At 51.7% G+C, this 19239-nt stretch overlaps 1 protein-coding gene across 2 annotated transcripts; it reads right to left on the reverse strand.

Annotated features, from left to right (window-relative positions):
- Positions 1-742: 742 nt before the first annotated feature.
- Positions 743-18951, reverse strand: SKIC8 (SKI8 subunit of superkiller complex). Of its 2 annotated transcripts, none has more exons than XM_004577909.3 (11): positions 18928-18951; positions 15966-16014; positions 15302-15329; positions 13632-13737; positions 13016-13188; positions 6092-6240; positions 5816-5909; positions 5000-5093; positions 3938-4030; positions 2615-2693; positions 743-1027 (listed from the first exon to the last, which is right to left on the reverse strand). In XM_004577909.3, exons 2-11 carry the CDS (start codon positions 15975-15977, stop codon positions 938-940), a joined length of 918 nt encoding a protein of 305 aa, XP_004577966.1. In that variant the 5' UTR covers positions 15978-16014; positions 18928-18951; the 3' UTR covers positions 743-937. The 2 variants fall into 2 exon arrangements, with proteins under 2 accessions (XP_004577966.1, XP_012783881.1); XM_012928427.2 differs by having other exon boundaries at positions 18860-18937.
- Positions 18952-19239: the final 288 nt, after the last annotated feature.

Here is a 19239-nt window from a genome sequence, read left to right on the forward strand (position 1 = left end):
AACACTGACTGGCAGTGAAGCAAAGCCACCCTTGGTTCCTTCCTGTCCCAGGATGGGACCTGGAGGGTGCTGCTTGCTACCTTACCCCCTGTCCATCTGTCAGTCAGAAATTAAAATGGAGCTGGATGAGACAGGCGGCTTTGCCTTTTCTCCCCCTGGCGTTCAGCACCAGCTATCTCACCCAGACTAAGGGAGTAAGGCTTCCAGCTTCAGGGTGCTCACATACAGGGGTGGGATGACTGCAAAGAGCAGGCAGTAACTCCTGAAAGAGTGAGAGAAGCTGTGGCGGTGGGAGGGTTTGGAAGGGAAAAAGGAGCCAGGCCACAGACCTGAGGGACACCTGTGAAAAGCAACCCACTGCAGCGTGCCAGCCTCCCAGCTCCCTGTCCATGCGAGGCTAACAGTGGCCTCCTGGCTGGTCACGGAGAGGAGGGGAGGGCATGGCAGGGGATCTACAGGTTACACGGCTGCCTAGAGGCAGAGGACAGTGGACTGTTCCCACAAGTCACACCCCACTTTCCTTCCTGACCCTGTTCTACAGCACAGCAGCTGCTGTCACACACCCCGCCAAACAGGCCTCCCTGAGAGGAGGGCACTGTGTTTCCCAGCCGGTAGGTTCTGCCAGGGGTTGGATCTCTTCATCTCTGGGACAGACACTTGCTGACCCATGACACTGCCAGCTCCCCTTGCTGCTCCAGCAGCAGCAGGCAAGATGAAAAAGAGCATTTTCTGCAACCCGATGTTTGCATCAAGAATGCTTTATTTATGCTCAAGTGTGAGCAAGCAAGCATTCCCAACACAATGGAGAGATTTATACGGTTATCTACAAAATTTCTGTATCTGCTATAAACGTTGCATGTCTGTAAGCCTGAAGAGGAAAGGAATGTCACGATGCAGCCGTGCCTCCTGGGTAGAGCCTGGGCGTGGGGACCAGGGTTCACACTGGGCAGTCATACACATGGATTTCCTGGTCATCGCCAACAGACACAACCTTGGAGCCATTTCCGTTGTACTTGACTCCCCAGACCTAAAGATGAAAACACAGCCCTGAAGCCTGTGTCCTCTGTGAGCAGTGCTGGGGAAGTGAACACACTTGCTCTAGTCCTTCTGGATCTCAGATGTTCTCTCATTGCTGGTGAGCATGTGGCCTGCTCTTCAACCCAGGTCACCTCGCCCCTCCCTCCCTGACACTGCCCACGAGCAAAGGCTGTGGCAAGGAAGGGAGCCACCAAGGACTGCTGCCCCTGCCCCCAGGGACCTGTGCTCTGTCATTAAAGCCTGTGGAGCCTGCTTGGGTGCTACATGCATTGTGGGCCATGCTATGTAAATAATATCATAGCTCCTTCCCAGAAAAAACTGATGGGGCTGAGGGAATTCTGGGTGGCCAGTCCTGTTAGCACTGCAATGAAAAAACATCATGGCCTCACTTCCACTCTGAAACAACCTGTTCTACTGAAACAACCACACTGGCCACAGTGCACAGCCAGGACTGTTCCAGGCAGGACTGCACCATTAAGATTCACCCCTCGGGCCCGGCAGCTAAAGTCCTCGCCTTGAACGCCCCGGGATCCCATATGGGCACTGGTTCTAATCCCGGCAGCTCCACTTCCCATCCAGCTCCCTGCTTGTGGCCTGGGAAAGCAGTTGAGGACGGCCCAAAGCTTTGGGACCCTGCACCCGCGTGGGAGACCCGGAAGAGGTTCCTGGTTCCAGGCATCGGATTGGCGCGTACTGGCCCGTTGTGGCTCACTTGGGGAGTGAAACATCGGATGGAAGATCTTCCTCTCTGTCTCTCCTCCTCTCTGTATATCCGGCTTTCTAATAACAATAAAAAAATCTAAAAAAAAAAAAGATTCACCCCTCAGTTCTACTGCTAACTTTAGGATTACACAGAAAGGCCTGGTGTTGTGGTGTGGTGGGTAACACTGCTTCCCGTAACACTCAATCCCAAATGCATGCTGATTTGAGTCCTGGCTGCTCCACTTCTGATCCAGCTTCCTGCTTGTGGTCTGGGAAAGCTGGAGGATGGCTCAAGGCCTTGGACTCCTGCACCCATGTGTGAGATCTGGAGGAGGCTCCTGGCTCCAGACCAGCCCAGCTCTAGCCATTATGGCCATTTGGGGAGTGAACCAATGGATGGAAAACTTCTATTTCCCTCTCTACCTTTCAAATAAATCTTAAATATATATAATAAATGGGAGAGAGTATGAAGTATGAAGAAGATTGCATTCTAAAGAGAAATCAAGAAGGATCATCTAAAGACATTTAGAAATACAAGGCCACTCCCTCTGAAGGTAGACAAAGGTCAGCAGGGCCAAGGCTGCCAACCTAACCAAGATCCAGCACCTGCGAGGGTGGCCGGCCACAGCAGAGCACCCCGAGGCCCCCAAGGGCTGGCACCTGCAGCAGCAGCGTCCCTGGAAGACACTTAAAGGCTGTGGCCCTGAGGGACACCATGTCACTAGGGGCACATCCCAGCCACCATGTGAGCACACAGCAGCAGACAGAACAGTCCTTGGGGTCTGCTGGGTGGGACAAACGGAAGCTGCTGGCACCAAGGCTGAATGTGCCAGCTGTCCAAAGAGAAAGGAATTCAGTAGTGCTGGTGTCATACCTGGTCCTGGTGATCAAAGAAGGTGTGGACACAAGTCCTCGTCCCCACGTCCCACACCTTCACACTCTTGTCGGATGAGCTGGGGAATGAAGGGAATGAGAGTGTTAGGAAGCCGTTGCACACAGCTGTGAGGGGGAATTGTGACGCCAAGTCCCACAGGCTCACCCCGACCTGTACTCCTCTGCTTTCACAAGGGCCCTGCTGGGGCAGACAGCCCTGCCAGGAATGGCTGGGGGTTCTCCCTGCTTCCAGGACAGCCACTTGCCTGACCTGACACTGCCTACCAAGCCCTGCCCATGCAGACTCCCCAGACTCACTCACCTGGTGGAAGCCCCAGCGCAGTGGGAAACCACTGCCTAACACTTTTTTTTTTTTTTTTAATTATTTATTTGAAAGGCAGAGCAAGAGAGAAGGAAACAGAGAAAAGATTTTTGATCCACTGGTTCACTGCCCCAGTGACCACAAAAGCCAGGCCTGAACCAGATTGACACCAAGAGCCTGGAACTCCACCCAGGTCTCCCACATGGGCTGCAGGAATCCAGGCACTTGGGCAATCTTCCATTGCCTTCCCAGGCATAACAGCAGGGGCTGGATCCAAAGCGAAGCAGTCAGGACTTGAACTGATGCTGATATAAGATGCTGGGGTTACACACAGCAGCTTAATCTGGTTCCTGAGCAATACCGTAAGTGGTATTCTTCCTGTTTTCTAAATGTCATGACCTCCCTAGGCCTGAGCAACAATGAACACCAGGGCTACTGGCGTGAGCGATGTGGTGAAGTGGGTTAAACTGCCATTACAATACCCACATTGCATATCAGAGGACCTGGCGTCAGGACCCACATCTCCTTCTGATGCACCTGCCTGCTAATGTGCCTGGGAGGCACAAATGGTGGCTCATGTGTTTCAGCTCCTGCACGCACATAGGAGACCCTTATGGAGTTTCTGGCTCCTGGTTTCAGCCTGACCCTGCCCTGCTGCTGTGGGCATTTGGGCAGTGAACCGGTGGATGGAGATCTCAACCCTGTCTCTCCTGCCCTCTCTGTTGCTTTGCCTTTCAAATAAATACAATTTTTAAAACAGTGGGGTCATCCACATGCAGAGTATTTTACAAAGAGATGTGTGTACTGTTGTTGGGACCTGGGTACATCTTAGCATGTTTGTAGGTAAGAGAAACAGAGTTTGTTCAAAAGACCTGGCCTGTTCCAATCATGGTAACCAACCAGAGTGCTGTGGCTGTGGCGACAAAGGCTGCCTGGGTTTTAAGAGGAGCCACAGCTCTGGGAGTGCAGGGCAATTGAAGAATAGTTGAGCCCCTCACATACCTGGAAACAAAGTGTGTGTCGTCAGGACAGAAGGCGACGTTCAGCACCCACGAGGCGTGGCCGCTCAGTGTGCCGGCCAGGCTGGCGTGCTGTCTGAAATGGGAGAGATGCCCAGAAAGGGGACATGAGCGTGCGCAACCCAGTCCCCACATGCACTGCTAACCACCTGCACAACCAGACCTGCCTGCCATCCTCCTGACACATCACCAAAAAGTGCCCTCCCAGTGCAGGGGTGTGTGCCTGACAGGGACCAAGCTTCCTGCAGTGCCACCCTGGGTCTTGCTGATGTTGCCCAGGGGTAGGCCCAGGCAAAGTTGGGCTCACATGCCCCAGAGCCCCTGAGGTGGGGATAGAGGCAGCAGCGGGAATGTGGGGGATACATCCTATGAGGTCAGCACCACGAGCCCTGGGGCCACTGCCTGGCATCAAGATATCCTCCTGACAGCACACCTGGCCTGGCAGGTCCCACAGCCATAGTGAGCGGGAGTACAGCCCTGGGGCCTAGCTGAGGCCAGCAGTTCTGCCTGTGAAGAGCCTCAATGAGAGGCCAAGAGAAGGCGCGAGGGAGGGCAGCAGTGCACATCTTTCACTGGGCCCTCCTCACATATGGAGTCAGCTCACTGGCTGCTGGGAGAAGCAAGAGCACAGTGGCAGTAAATGTGTAGGAACTGGCTCCCCTACAAGCATGCAGGCACAACCCAGAGACGCTGTCCCTCGGGCCCAGCACCCTCCTCAGCTCCCGCTGCAAAAGCCCTGGATCTAACATCCTGCCAACTGGACAGTGTCCTGCCTGTGGTGGTCAGGGTGGAGACATGCAAGGGGGAAATGAAGGCTGGAGAAGTGGGAGCCCCCCCCACAGGGCACTACAGTGCCGTCATCAGGGGCACAGAGCCAAAGAGACAGATGCTGGCAGGGGCAGCTGACTACTGCATAGGCATCGCTGTATCTGGGATTCATCCTAGATATTCCTCAGCGCCAAATGCAGTGTGTACGGACAGTAAGAATAGGAAGGGGCTGCACGGAGTTTAGGGAGACACTGTGACCCCACCCAACGCCACTTACACGTCATAGATCTTGATGTAGCCATCATCTGAGGCAGTGACGAGCAGTTGCGAGTCCGGGGAAAAGGTTAAGGACCGGATGGGCATGGCATGGCCTGGAAGGGAGAGGCCCCCGTTAGTCATCATCTCTTTGAACAACTCCCAGCCAGACTGCTTCCCGGGGTCCCAAGTCGCTGAGCTGGGCCTGCTAGGTCTTCAGAAAGAAAAGGAGGTGCATGGATTGGGCCCTTCTTTCTAAAGCTCTTTCTAGAAACTGCAGCTCTCTCAGTCCCCTTCCAGGGGCTGACAGGCTCCACAGAGACCACCTTCAAAGAGACTGCTGCACCTGCAGCCACTGTGGGAAGCTGCATGGTTTTGGACGGAGGAGGCCAAGCAGGACGTGCTGTTCCCACCAAATACTCTGGTGGTCACGGGGTAACAGCCACCTGGCTGAAATTCAGAACAGCGGCACCCAAGACAGCCCCTTCTCCCTAGGCCTGAGGTTCCCCGGAATGGTAAGGGGAACAACACAGCTGCTTTCAAGTTCTTGGCAAAGAGGATGGTTTTCCGGCCACGAGTTCTTCCGAAGCAAAAATGACAATCAGACACACCCTGGCGGCTGAGAAATGGTAGCATATCACTTAAGAACGAGCAATTCATGAAGTCATTTGACAATGTTAGAACAACTCATGTACCACGCAGTGCAGACAAAACCACCACGTGGGGGGCCTCGTAGGTTTCTGGCCAAGACTGCCGAAAAGCCATGGAATCTCAGGCCACGTGACAGTACCGAGCCAGAGCACACGCTCCCGTCCCCGGGCGGTCCAGGCTGCAATACCTTCCAGCGTGTGCAGCAGTTTCCCGGTTGCGATATCAAAAATATTGATGATGCCGTCTATGGCCCCGCTGGCCAGGTACTTCCCATCAGGACTCTATGAGAGAACATGGGGAAACGCTGAAATGCCCCGTGTGGCTAAGTTTTCCCCAGCAGACCCGTGGAGTATCCTGTGGGTAGCAGGCCCAGGTGGCTGGCAGGGGGACAGCTGCTGCCCAACGAGCCCCCTGTGGGACTCTGTCTGGGCCGGCGGCTGACCAGGCAGCAGGATTTTCTTACATATGCAATACTGAGAATGAACTTTCCTCTTGTGTCCAGAGAATACTCCTTTTTCCCACTTTCTACACCAAAAATGTTCACTTTCCCCACGTGCGTTCCTGTAGCCAGATACTGGGAATCAGGAGAGAAGGCCAAAGTCCAGGCATCCACTACACAGAAAAAAGACGGGAGAAAACATGGTTAAGATCTCACCTGACACGAAAACAAAAGTTTTACTAAAACATGCGTTGTTTTTAAACTGCGGGAATGATGTCTTGATATAGAAAATGGTGTGGTGAAGATGTTAGTTTCTCAGTAGCTTTAGATTTAGCATAACTGTAGTTTCAATTCTGTTAAATTTATAACAGAAACAGGAAAATGACTGGCAACAAGAATACAGACACGGGCGTCAGCATGTAGTTCAGCAGGTAAAGTCAATCCCTGCACACATCATCATTACATGAGGTCTACTTCAGCTGTGACCAATTAACCAACAGGACCTGCAGATAACTTACCCACATGTCAGGGAGCTGCTTTACATAAATATTTATTTATATTTACATATTTATTTATTTAAAAATTCATTTATTCTGGGCCTGGTGCAGTAACTTAGTGGTTAAAGTCCTTGCCTTGCACACACCTGGATCCCATATGGGTATCAGTTAATGTCCCAGCTGCTCCACTTCCCATCCAGCTCCTTGCTTGTGACCTGGGAAAGCAGTGGAGGTTGGCCCAAAGCCTTGGGACCCTGCACCCGTGTGGGAGACCCATAAGAAGCTTCTGGCTCCTGGCTTTAGATTGGCTCAGCCCCAGCCATTGCGGCCACTTGAGGAGCAAACCAGATGGAAGATCTTATTCTCTGTCTCTCCTTCTCTCTGTAAATCTGACTTTCCAATAAAAAAAAATCTTTAAACACTTTTATGTATCTAATTGACAGAATTACAGAGAAGGAATGACAGAAAGAGAGATGACTTGCATCTACTGGTTTACTCCCCAGAGCCAAACCAGTCCCAAGCCAGGATCTCTCTGCTAGTCTCCCATGTGGGTGCAGCGTCCCAAGGCCTTGGACCATCCTTGACTGTTTTCCCAGGCCACAAGCAGGGAGCTGGATGGAAAGTGGAACAGCTGGGACATGAACCAGCACCCATATGGGATCCAGTGCATGAAGGTGGAGGATCAGCTTGCTGAGCCACAGAAGCAGTCCCAAGAGCTGCTTTTTAGTATTTATACTTATCCCCAAATGTCAGGAGCATTTATGCTAACAGGAATATCTTTTGTTAATTATTCATTTACAGAATCAGTTTTTGTTCCTTAAAGTTAAAAAAAAAAACACAAATTATTTTTACATTTCTTTACTGTTTGACAAAACAGAACTTTTAATACCAAATGTTCATATGCTGAAAATAGGAGGAACAAACTTTATCAATCAATCAAGTTGCACTCTATGATTTTATTTAAAATGTGCATGATAAATGCATTTTTTTTATTTGAGAGGCAGAGAGAGAAAGACAGAGACAGGGCTTCAATCTACTGGTTCATTCCACAAATGTCCACAACAGCTTCAAGTGGGCTGGGCTGAGGCCAGGAACTAGAACTCAACTCAGGTCCCCCATGACCTGCCGCCTTCCAAGGTCTGCATTAGCAGGAAGCTGAAACTGGGAGCTGGAGCGAGGACCTGAACCCAAGCACTCTGCTCAAGTATGCAGGCATCTCTGCCAGCTGCACCACGCAGCGGGTGGTCTGAGCCCCCAGTTCCAGTTTACAAAGAAGCGCTGCCTGGCTTTGCCCTGGCTCACAGGCTCTCTCGCCCCACCACTGCTCCTCAGGTTCAGTTGTTGAGAGGCGCCAACCTGACCAGGAGCCAGGGCACAGTCTCCCTCAGCCTTAGGCTCAAGGACATCAGTCTTCTGTTCGTCTAGCTCTCACCCTCCCTGTGTGTTTCCAGGCCTGCTGTAAGCTAAGGGTCGTTTCACCACTTTGACTGGACCCGGAATCCTCCAAAGGACCTGTGTGTCAAGGGAATGCAGGGGGCTGCAGTATCCACACAAGGACACACGTCACTGGGTCTGGAGTGGGCACAGGGCTGCTGTCTCCTCTTGTCTTGTGAAGACACCCCTTAGTACACAGAGCCTGCGCAGGGTAGCATGGGGCCAGGGCCCCCAGGAGGCATCAGCAGGACAGGACACAGGAAACAACCATGAGTCTCCAGCAAGGCAGTGCTGGCATGCTTTTGCAAACACCCAATCAGGCTAACACTCGGAAAAGTAGGGCTCAGCGCACCCAAAACAGGGCCTGGGAGGATGTATTCTTGAAAGGAAAGGAAAGGAAAGGAACAGAAAGGAACAGAACGGAAAGGAAAGGAAAAGGAGCCTCCAGGGAGGAAGTCACAGATGAGGCCCTGAGACAGAGCCGCATGCTCCGCCCTGACACAGCCCATGGACGCTGTTCACACCCAAGCAGCCCAGGTGACATTTCCCAAGGCTGATGGACAGTATTAGGTCACCTCACAGCACCTAACAGTGCATTTGTTTCTGACAAAGTGCCCTGTACCACTGATATGGAAAGTCTGGAACAGCCAGGAAAAAGACCAACTAGCCGATAATCGCTCAGCCTGTACTTATTGGTCAGGCTCCCTATTTGCTTCTCCTGGACTTTATTAGGTAGGATGTAGAGTTAACTTCTTCCTCACTTACTAGGTTTTTGGGGATTTCCCTGCTCACTTGCCTAAAACTTTTCTATTCCTCAATTGTTAAAATGCAAAGTTCTGTAAAATGGTGCTTAATCACTATATACTGCAAAGCTTTTTAAGATTCTCCCCAGAGGCCAAGCACCGTGGCCTAGCAGAAAAAGTCCTTGCCTTGAATGTGCCCAGGATCCCATAAGGGCGCTGGTACTAATCCCAGCAGCTCCATTTCCCATCCAGCTCCCTGCTTGTGGCCTGGGAAAGCACTCGAGGATGGCCCAATGCCTTGGGACGCTGCACCCGCGAGGGAGACCCGGAAGAGCTCCTGGTTCCTGGATTCGGATCAGTGCTGCACCGGCCACTGCAATCACTTGGGGAGTGAATCATCGGATGGAAAATATTTCTGTCTCTCCTCCTCCTCTCTCTATATATATCTGACTTTGTAATAAAAATAAATAAATCTAAAATAAAAAAGATTCTCCCCAAAACACTTTATCAATTTATGACTGCTAATGCTAAACAAGATGTAACTGCATAGAAACTTTGATGTTAAGTTTGTACTCAGCTGTTATATATGATGGATGTTAATGTTGATCCTTCCACTCTTCCTGTGCCACTCTGATTTAGGTTAAACTCAAAAACGTTAGCTTGGGAGGGAAAAAAGAGTTTATAGCAGCCAGTTGTGTGTATACTAAAATTGAGATGCCAAAGAAGTAGTTACAGGATGTGGTTAAGAATTTGCATTTTCGGGCCTGGCAGCGTGGCCTAGCGGCTAAAGTCCTCGCCTTGAACGCGCCAGGATCCCATATGGGCGCTGGTTCTAATCCCGGCAGCTCCACTTCCCATCCAGCTCCCTGCTTGTGGCCTGGGAAAACAGTCGAGGACGGCCCAAAGCTTTGGGACCCTGCACCCGTGTGGGAGACGTGGAAGGGGTTCCTGGTTCCCGGTATCGGATCGGCACGCACCGGCCCATTGTGGCTCACTTGGGGAGTGAATCATCGGACGGAAGATCTTCCTCTCTGTCTCTCCTCCTCTCTCTGTATATCTGACTTTGTAATAAAAATAAATAAATCTTTAAAAAAAAAAAAGAATTTGCATTTTCGGGCCCAGTGGCATGGCCTAGCAGCTAAAGTCCTCGCCGTGAATGCCCCAGGATCCCATATGGGCGCCGGATCTAATCCCGGCAGCTCCACTTCCCATCCAGCTCCCTGCTTGTGGCCTGGGAAAGCAGTCGAGGACGGCCCAAAGCTTTGGGACTCTGCACCCATGTGGGAGACCCGTAAGAGGTTCCTGGTTCCCGGCTTTGGATTGGCGCAGCACCGGCCGTTGTGGCTCACTTGAGGAGTGAGTCATCGGACGGATCTTCCTCTCTGTCTCTCCTCCTCTCTGTATATCTGACTTTGTAATAAAAAAATAATAATAAATAAATCTTTAAAAAAAAATTTGCATTTTCTGGGCCCGTTGGTGTGGCCTAGCGGCTAAAGTCCTCACCTTGAATGTGCCGGGATCCCATATGGGTGCCGGTTCTAATCCCGGCAGCTCCGCTTCCCATCCAGCTCCCTGCTTGTGGTCTGGGAAAGCAGTCGAGGACGGCCCAAAGCCTTGGGACCCTGCACCCGCGTGGGAGACCTAGAAGAAGTTCCTGGATCCTGACTCAGGATTCGTGCAGCACCGGCCGTTGAGGCTCACTTGGGGAGTGAATCATCGGATGGAAGATCTTCCTCTGTGTCTCTCCTCCTCTCTGTATATCTGACTTTGTAATAAAAATAAATCTTAAAAAAAAAAAAAAGAATTTGCATTTTCTAACATATTGGTCACTCAATACCATGTTAATTAACGTCATGATGTTGCTAATTTTGATGTTTCTTCCTGTTGTTGAAGTTGTGTAGTGACATCTCATTGGAGGGGATGATATTCTGCCAGCTCTACTTTCAGACCAAGGATGGTCTCCCAATGAAACTGTTAAATTTATCTGGACAATAGGATGCTGGACTCTCCACATGGTCCATGCCCGCAATGAAGGAATCATGACTGGTTATGAACTGTACTACTGTAATTATATGGAGGAATTCAATATGGGGGAAGGGTCTGGAGAGGGTCTGGGAGAAGCCCAGAGCCTATGAAACTGTGTTATAAAATGATATAAAAAGGGCCTGGCGCGAGAGCGTAGTGGTTAAAGTCCTTGCCATGAACACATCGGGATCCCATATGGGCGCCGGTTCTAATCCTGGTGGCCCTGCTTCCCATCCAGCTCCCTGCTTGTGGCCTGAGAAAGCAGTCAAGGACAGCCTAAAGCCTTGGGACCCTACACCTGCATGGGAGACCCAGAAGAAGTTTCTGGCTCCTGGTGGATAAGCTCAGCTCCAGCCATTGCAGCCACTTGGGGAGTGAACCATAAGATGGAAGAACTTCCTTTCTGTCTTTCCTCCTCTCTCTGTATATCTGGCTTTCCAATAAAAATAAATAAGCTTTTTAAAAATGTAAAAGTTGGGCCCGGCGGCGTAGCCTAGTGGCTAAAGTCCTCGCCTTGAACGCGCCAGGATCCCATATGGGCGCTGGTTCTAATCCCAGCAGCTCCACTTCCCATCCAGCTCCCTGCTTGTGGCCTGGGAAAGCAGTCGAGGACGGCCCAAGGCATTGGGACCCTGCACCCGCGTGGGAGACGTGGAAGGGGTTCCTGGTTCCCGGTATCGGATCGGCGCGCACCAGCTGTTGTGGCTCACTTGGGGAGTGAATCATCGGAAGGAAGATCTCTCTCTGTCTCTCCTCCTCTCTGTATATCTGACTTTCCAATAAAAATAAAATAAATCTTTATTTAAAAAAATGTAAAAGTGTTAACCTTAAAAATTCTTTTAAAATATTTTAATTAATTAATCAATTTTTTTTAAAGTGCCTTGTCCCTCACACCCCAGAAATCGGGAATCTGAACTTGCGCTTGGCAGTGAGGAGCAGGGCAACATCTTAGAGGAGGCAGTGTTCCTATTCCAGCTCCTGTGAGCGGTGACCACACAATCAGAGCCGCAAGCGGGGCAGGCTCTTAGCGCATGCTTACAGTGCCACTTGGGGTGCTCATACCAGAGTGCCCCTGGCTTTAGTTTTGGCTCCAGCTAATGCGTACACCTGGGAGGCAGCATTCAACGGCTCAGCTGATTGGGTCCCAACCACCCCTGTGAGGGACCTGGATGGACGACCCAGCTTCTGGTGTTGCCCTGGCCCACCCCCACTACTGTGGCCATTTGGGGAGAATCTCTAATAACAAAAAACAAAAACAAAAAGGAATATGACCAGTGTTGTGGTACATAGTGGATAAAAGGTGCCGTCGGTGATGCTGGCATCCTGTACGGGAGCTACTTCATGTCCTGGCTGATCCACTCCTTATCCATCTCCCTGCTCATGTGCCTGGGAAGACAGCAAAGGACGGTCCCAACACCCTCAGGGGAGACCCAGATGGAGTTCCAGGCTCCTGGCTTTGGCGTGGCCCAGAGCCATCTTGTGGCCACCTGGAGAATCAGAAGATGCAAGATTCTCTCCCTTTCTCCCTCTTGCTCCCTCTCTGAATTTCTGACTTTCAAATAAATAAATAAATCTTAAACAGAAAAAGACCTTGACAACTGGAGACCTGTATCATCCAAATACAGGTTTACAATCCCAAACCGACAGTTCTGAAATGCTAAAACCCTTTAGGGCTTGGCGTAGTGGCTCAATTAACTAATCCTCCCCCTTCACCCACCAGGATCCCATATAAGCACCAATTTGCATCCCAGCTGCTCCACTTCTCTTCCAGCTCCCTTCCAATGGCCTAGAAAAGCAGTCGAGTTGGGACCCTGCACCCACATGGGAGACCCAGAAGAAGCTTCTAGCACCTGGCTGCAGACTGGCTCAGTTCCGGCCATTGCAACCACTTAGGGAGTGAACCAGTGCACAGAAAATCTTTCTCTCTATATCTCTTTCTCTGTAAATTTCCCTTTCCAACAAGAATAAACAATAAACTACAATGCCTAAGGTTAATACCAATTTCCTTTTTGCAGCAGAACTGGATCTGAAGTGCCAGAAGGCAATCTATAGCCTGCGCTTATCTCAGTGCTGTAAAGGAGCATGTCCCTGTGCCAGCGCAGATACCAGTATGTGAGCCCAGCACTGTGTCCAGCCCTGAAGGTGGGGACGCCCACATCATACACCTGCAGCATCCCACTCCAACTCCTCAGGCTTTTGGAAAAGGGACCAAGAATCTCTTTTATGGCCCCTAAAAGCAAAATTCTTACCAGGTCCCGCGTCTATAGATTTGATCTGTTTGCCATTTTCTAGGTCCCAGAGCCGTATATGAGCATCAAGGGAACTGGACGCAGCGATGGGCAGCGTATGGCTGATGTCCACGGACACCACGCCCAGCTGATGTCCCTCCAGGCTCCACTGCAGATCCAGTCGTTCGTCATTCCTTCAACAGGACAGGTGAACACACATCACAAATGTCACTGACCCCGGCACTTGCCACTATAGGTCCTTGTAAAACTGCTTTTCCACAGCAGTCTATGAAACAGGGAACTGGAGAACTGAAGAGCCACGGAACGCTGGCCGCAGCCAAGTTTCTACTTGCGACTTTCATTTCACTCTTGGACCACAAAGCCGACAGACAGGGAGACAACTGAGAAGAAACCACACCGCTGCTGTGCACACACCCCTCCCTCCACTGCTTCTAAGCCAAGCAAAGGCGATGCTTCCCTGGCTGCAACCTGAGAGCACGGACCAGGGTCATCTTCCAAGGCCATGGGGCTGGGGAGGGCGGGAAAGCTGGCAGGGGTGGAGGGGTCCTGCCCACGCGGAGTCATCTTCCAAGGCCGCCTGTAGTGAGGGAGCTGATAGTGGCAGGTGGGTACTTACCACTTCCAGACCTTGACCAGGTCATCCAGAGAACCTGTCACCACCGTCTCCGTATTTTCCTTCTTGTTTGTCCCCCAGGCAACCGACCAAATGGCATCATCGTGGGCTAGGATGGAAAGTGCTTTGCTGATCCAGTCACTAGCATCAACCATGAAGGTCACTGGGACAAAACACTGCCTCTGCGATATTCCAAGGCCCCCGTGTCTGCTTCCCTGCCCTGTCCACAGGACTCACATTGGGTTGTAGGGCACACAGGAAAGCCGCAGGTTCCCACATGGTCCCTGGCTCTGAGTCACACGGTCACCAGCTGGGCAGGCAGACACAGAGCAAGCCTGTGAACTGCAAACCCCACATCCCTGCCCTTCTCGTGCTGTCTGACCTGTAGCAGATAGTGATGGAAATTGCTTGGCTAAAGTAGGGAAGACCAGCAAGGAACACCCATGCCCACTCCCTCCCCCAAACCCTAAACTTGATAAGAAATATATCCTGAGGATCCTCAGAAACCAATAGGCATTCAAATGGGAAAAGTACCGTGTCTGAAAATAAACATCCCAACGCGGCCTCCACACACGGGCTGCCTTTTACACTTTCTTGTGGTCAATGCATCAGTGAGGGCATTAATCATCCTTGCACAAATGTTACCACAACTAATCACAACAATGTGGAATGGTGCCATCCATATCACCAGGCTACAAACAACAATGTGTAGGCCCAAGGAAGCCCAGAAGCCCACCCAACATCACAAACTCCAGCCCCTACTAACGAAGTCCACCTTCAGCGCCCATCAACAGGCCATGTGGTGGAGGTCAGTCCGCTGGGAACTGGTGTGAACACATACTCGCGTGTGCACGCGAATAATACAACAAGCACACAGCAGGGGGGGGGCTCTCCCCACGCCAGACAGCCATCCTCTAGGGCCGCCTTCCGAAGAAAGGAGAACAAAGGCACAGAAACAGACAGCTACATATCAGACAGTAGCCAGCATGTGGACTTGTCACTGCAGCTAGCTGGGAAGAGTGCTTTGGCTTAAATGTCACACCATCTAGATGCCACCTCACCTAGTAGAAAGGTGTTACCAGATACTCCCCAAGTGGTGGGTTCTCCCTAACTCCAGGATTAGAAACAACATGTAGGAGGGCATCCCCCACACAACGCTGCCCTCCTTGGAGTGAGCGGCAGACCACACTGACCTGCTTCCTGCTCCCTTTCCTGCCCCTGCCCTCCCAGGCACCTGGCCCTGACAGAAGCCCACCTCACTCTCATGAACTCTGTTTTCACTACAGTGTGGAGCTCTTGGGCACTGGGGGGAGCTGCTCCATACCATGGGGTCCTGAGGTCAAGCCCACCCCAATCTCCACCCCACCCCGGTGCAGCAGGCTCAGTGTTTTCCTCTTCTGCCTGGGCAGATGCTACATCTTCCTCACTTGGGGAAGCCCCCTGAGCCCAAAGCTCCCCAGTCCACCCGCTGACGCCTGCCTTTCCTGCTTAGTTCCGGTCATGTGTGTGTGTGTGCATGCATGTGTGTGAGTCTCTTTGTTTCTGGCTGCCTCTGCCACCTGGGAAGCACCTGGGAACTGCCCCGTGTGGTCAACAGGATAAAACCTTCCAGAAAGCAGGGATGAAGGCACAGTTGCTCAGGGTGAATTTGCTCGAGCCGATGGGCTACTCACCTTGCTCCTGTTTGAAGAGAATACTGTACTGGAAAAGAACAGAAGCCATGTCAGCCGCTGGTCAGGTCACAGCTCAACGCCCCCTCCCCTGCAGGTACAGTCCCCACAGTGTTAGCCACTTCCTCTGCTATCAGCCCGTCTGCCCTCAGGCTTCTGGACTGTGCCCAGTCGGACCAGAGAAAAAAAACTGGGAAACAAAGGGAGACTCTCCCTTCTGCTCCCATCATCCCTGAGGCCACAGGGTGCTGACAGACTGTGCTTCCCTTCTCTGCTCTGGTCACTGGGAAGCTCATGGCCCAGCACGAGGGAAGTGGAACCCTGCAGCTGTGCCAGCCAGCACAGCCCACTAGCTTTGCCCTTAATCCCATCTTGAAGAAACATTGCTCCAGCATTATCTCCCATCCCGATCGCCGCCTGGGTTTTCTGTACCTGTTCTCTTAAGCTTTCTCAGTCCTTCTCTAAACTGTGGCTTACATAACCAGCACTCCCTAACCCATCACCAGCACTCCCTAGTCCTGGCTGAGTGACTAGCAGCCCAAGGCGCCGGGCTCTTCAGGAGCAGAGCAGACTTAGGTGCTAGCTTTGTGACTACACTAACCTGGCCCGCATCCAGCCGTCAGGCGGCCACATCATTGGATGTACTTGTCTGCAACGCAGGCCTTACCTGGTTGGTCATCTCCTTTACAAGGACGCAGGGCGAGAGACCGACAGCTCTGTGGAAACAATACCGGACCTTCAGTCAGGGGTGTTATCGTAACAGACGAGTGACGGGGACACCCCTTGGCCAAGAACGAAAAGCAGCCCTGTGTTGATCACTAAGGATCACTTGCTGGGACTCCCTTCACCAACCCTGCCAAGTGGCATGATCTCTCCACCCCGAAATTCAGGATTCAAACAAGTCTTGTAGAATAGATTAAGAGGGTCTGGCAACAGTAGCCTAGTGGCTAAAGTCATCGCCTAGCACGTGCTCGGATCCCATATAGGTGCCGATCCTCGTTACTCCGCTTCCCTTCCAGCTCCCTGCTTGTGGCCTGGAAAAGTAGTGAAGGACAGCCCAAAGCCTTGGGATCCTGTACCAACATTGGAGACCCAGAAGAAGCTCCTGGCTCCTGGCTTTGGATCAGCTTAGTTGAGGTCACTTGGATGCAAGATGTTTCTTTCTGTCTCTCCTTCTCTCTATAACTCCGACTTTCCAATTAAAAAACACAAAGAAATCTTGAAAAAAAACAAAAAAAAAGATTTAAAGGGCCACTGCTCCGAGAAGGAGGAAGGCTAAGCTCTTGATAGCTGTGAGTCAGGTGACCAAATATCTGATAGAAGGTCAATAATCCCAAACTTGTCTGGAGCAAATGGAATGTGCATCCTCTCCAGAGGACACACTGAGCCCTCCTGTGCTTAGGGGCATCTGACCTGGCTTCTACACCGCATTAGGGGGGCTGATTAACAAGCGCAATCACTGACAGATGGACAGACAGCTTCAATGTGCCAAAACCACACTCCACAGAGACGATGCCTGCCCACAGCATGGGAGCTCAAACAGGAAGATGGGATGTCACCTGCTCAGGTGACGCCAGTTTCCCACCACCCTACACTTGTCACCAAGGACTGGACTTTAGGGCTACACATAAACTTTAGCAACTAGGGAAATTCACAGATACAGACCTCGCAAATGGCAAGAATAAACAGGCTGTGGAAAAACCGATTTTACCAAAATACACACCATTCCTCTATTTTTATTAACTCATTACACAGCAAGATCAAGCAGCAAGGGCCTGGTGTGGTGGCTTAGAGGCTAAAGTCCTTGTCTTGAACGTGCTGGGATCCCACATGGGTATTGGTTCTAATGCCGGCAGCCAAGCTTCCCTTATATCTCTCTGCTTGTGGCCTGGGAAAGCAGCTGAGGACAGCCCAAAGCCTTGGGATCCTGCACCACATGGGAGACCCAGAAGAGCTCCTGGCTTTGGATCGGCGTAGCACCTGCCGTTGCAGTCACTTGCTGTGACTCATCAGATAGAAGATCTTCCTGTCTCTCCTCCTCTCTGTATATCTGACTTTGCAATAAAAATAAATAAATCTTAAAAAAAAAAAGATCAAGTAGCAAGTGCAAAAAGTAGCATCACTTGCAAACTGTGATGAACAGAACCAATATCCCGAGAAAATGCTATCACAAACTCTGTGATCACACGACTATGAAAATTAGCTGCTCAAGCTGGGGTTTCTTCAAGCTGTGGTCTACCACTCATGAAAACACTGGATTTCGGTTACATGTTGAGAAAATCCAAGGATGCTGTTTTTCTCCTCCTCCTAGAAAACTGGTGTCCCTACTTCTACCTCAGGAATAGCTGAAGAGGGCATCCTGAGTCTGATTACTTTTTTTGTTGTTTTTTAAGATTTGTTTATATTGAAAAGGCAGATTTTACAGACAGGAGAAAGAGAGAAAGATTTTCCTTTCATTGGTTCACTCCCCAAATGGCCCCACCAGCTAGAGCTGAGCCAATCTGAAGCCAGGAGCCAGGAACCTCCAGGTCTCCCATACAGGTGCGGGATCCCAAGGCCTTGGGTCCCCCTTGACTGCTTTCCCAGGCCACAAGCAGGGAGCTGGATGGGAAACAGGGTTACCAGGATACAAACTAGCATGTGTTTGAGGTCCCAGTGTGTGCAAAGCAAGGATTTAACCACTGAGCCATCATGCTGGGACCCTGTTTACCTGTTTTTAACATGCAAACCAAAAAAGGTGCAATGCTTTCCAGAAACAACAGGAAATCCAAATGACTTCTAATTCTCTTTCCCTCTGCCGATCTCAGTCCCTCTGGTAGTATTGCATCAATGTTCTGCCCAGGATAGTTAGGAGCCCAGGCCCAGGTGCTGACCCCTCCTCCACCAAGTAAAGCACAGGCTTCCCATCCAGCTCCCTGCCTGTGGCCTGGGAAAGCAGTGGAGGACCCACATGGGAGACCTGGAAAGAATTTCTTGCCTCCTGGCTTCGGATCTTGGGGAGTGAATCATCAGATGGAAGATCTTCTTTTCTGTTTCTCCTCCTCTCTGTACATCTGCCTTTCCAATAAAATAAATCTTTTTTTTAAAAAATGTTTTTTTTAAAAAGAGTGAGGCTGGCGAAGCCTTGCTGGTCTGACACCGGGAGGTGCACACAGCTGCAGTGTCAAGCTATGTCACTCTTCAGCTCTCACCCCCTAACAGGGGACTGCAGAGCTGAGACCCTCCCGCCACTGGACTCTTGCCACTCCATCTCTTTAGGAACCATCTCCCTAAATTTTCTCAGGCAGAACTCATTGTTCACGCGCTCCCCCCAACTCCAAAACAGTCCACGTGCTGTAAACTAACAGCACAAAGCATCAGGCCAAGCGAAGCGAGCGTGGCCCCCACTCGTGTACAAGCTGGGCTAAGACAAGCTCTCCATCAGGGAGCCCCATCTCGGGGCTGCGAGCGGAGGCGACAGACGCTCCGCCAGCCCCGTACGCCCAGTGCCCCGAGGCAGCCAGCCCCTCCAGCCTCGCGGCCTGCTCGGAGGCAGCCCCGAGTCCACCCTGCCTCACCCACCCTGCGGCCCGGGCCCTCAGCGACCCCACAACCGTCCCTGAGAACCGCCAAGCAGACCAGCCACTCACCGCCGCGCTGACGCCAGAGAGACGCGACCGCGACGCGCAGCGGTGTGCTCACGAGGGGGCGGGGCGCCGGCGAGGCGGAGGGAGGGCGGGGAGATGCTGGAAGCCCCGCCCCGTGACGTCGGCCGAGCAGGGCGGGGCCTGGGAGTGCAGTTGTCAGCGTCTGGCCAGGGCGGGTGGGACCTGGACCTTCCCACACAGAAACTGACCCTGCCAGAGCCGCGACCATGGTTCCTGAAGAGCAGAAACCCTTTCACGTCAACTCCTCAAGTTGTCTGACGTGGGATGTCAGTGTCCCAGCCGATGGCCCGCTTT

This window comes from Ochotona princeps, chromosome 6, assembly GCF_030435755.1.
Source record: "Ochotona princeps isolate mOchPri1 chromosome 6, mOchPri1.hap1, whole genome shotgun sequence".
Classification (NCBI taxonomy): Eukaryota; Metazoa; Chordata; class Mammalia; order Lagomorpha; family Ochotonidae; genus Ochotona; species Ochotona princeps.

Bases quoted from the DNA above. Each gene is read 5' to 3' on its own strand.
- SKIC8 (XM_004577909.3), bottom strand. The intron at 13,189-13,631 runs GTAAGTACCCAC...GTCCTGTTGAAG, and splicing joins CTGGTCAAGGTCTGGAAGTG to GAATGACGAACGACTGGATC. The intron at 5,910-6,091 runs GTAAGAAAATCC...GTTCTCTCATAG, and splicing joins TCATTCTCAGTATTGCATAT to AGTCCTGATGGGAAGTACCT.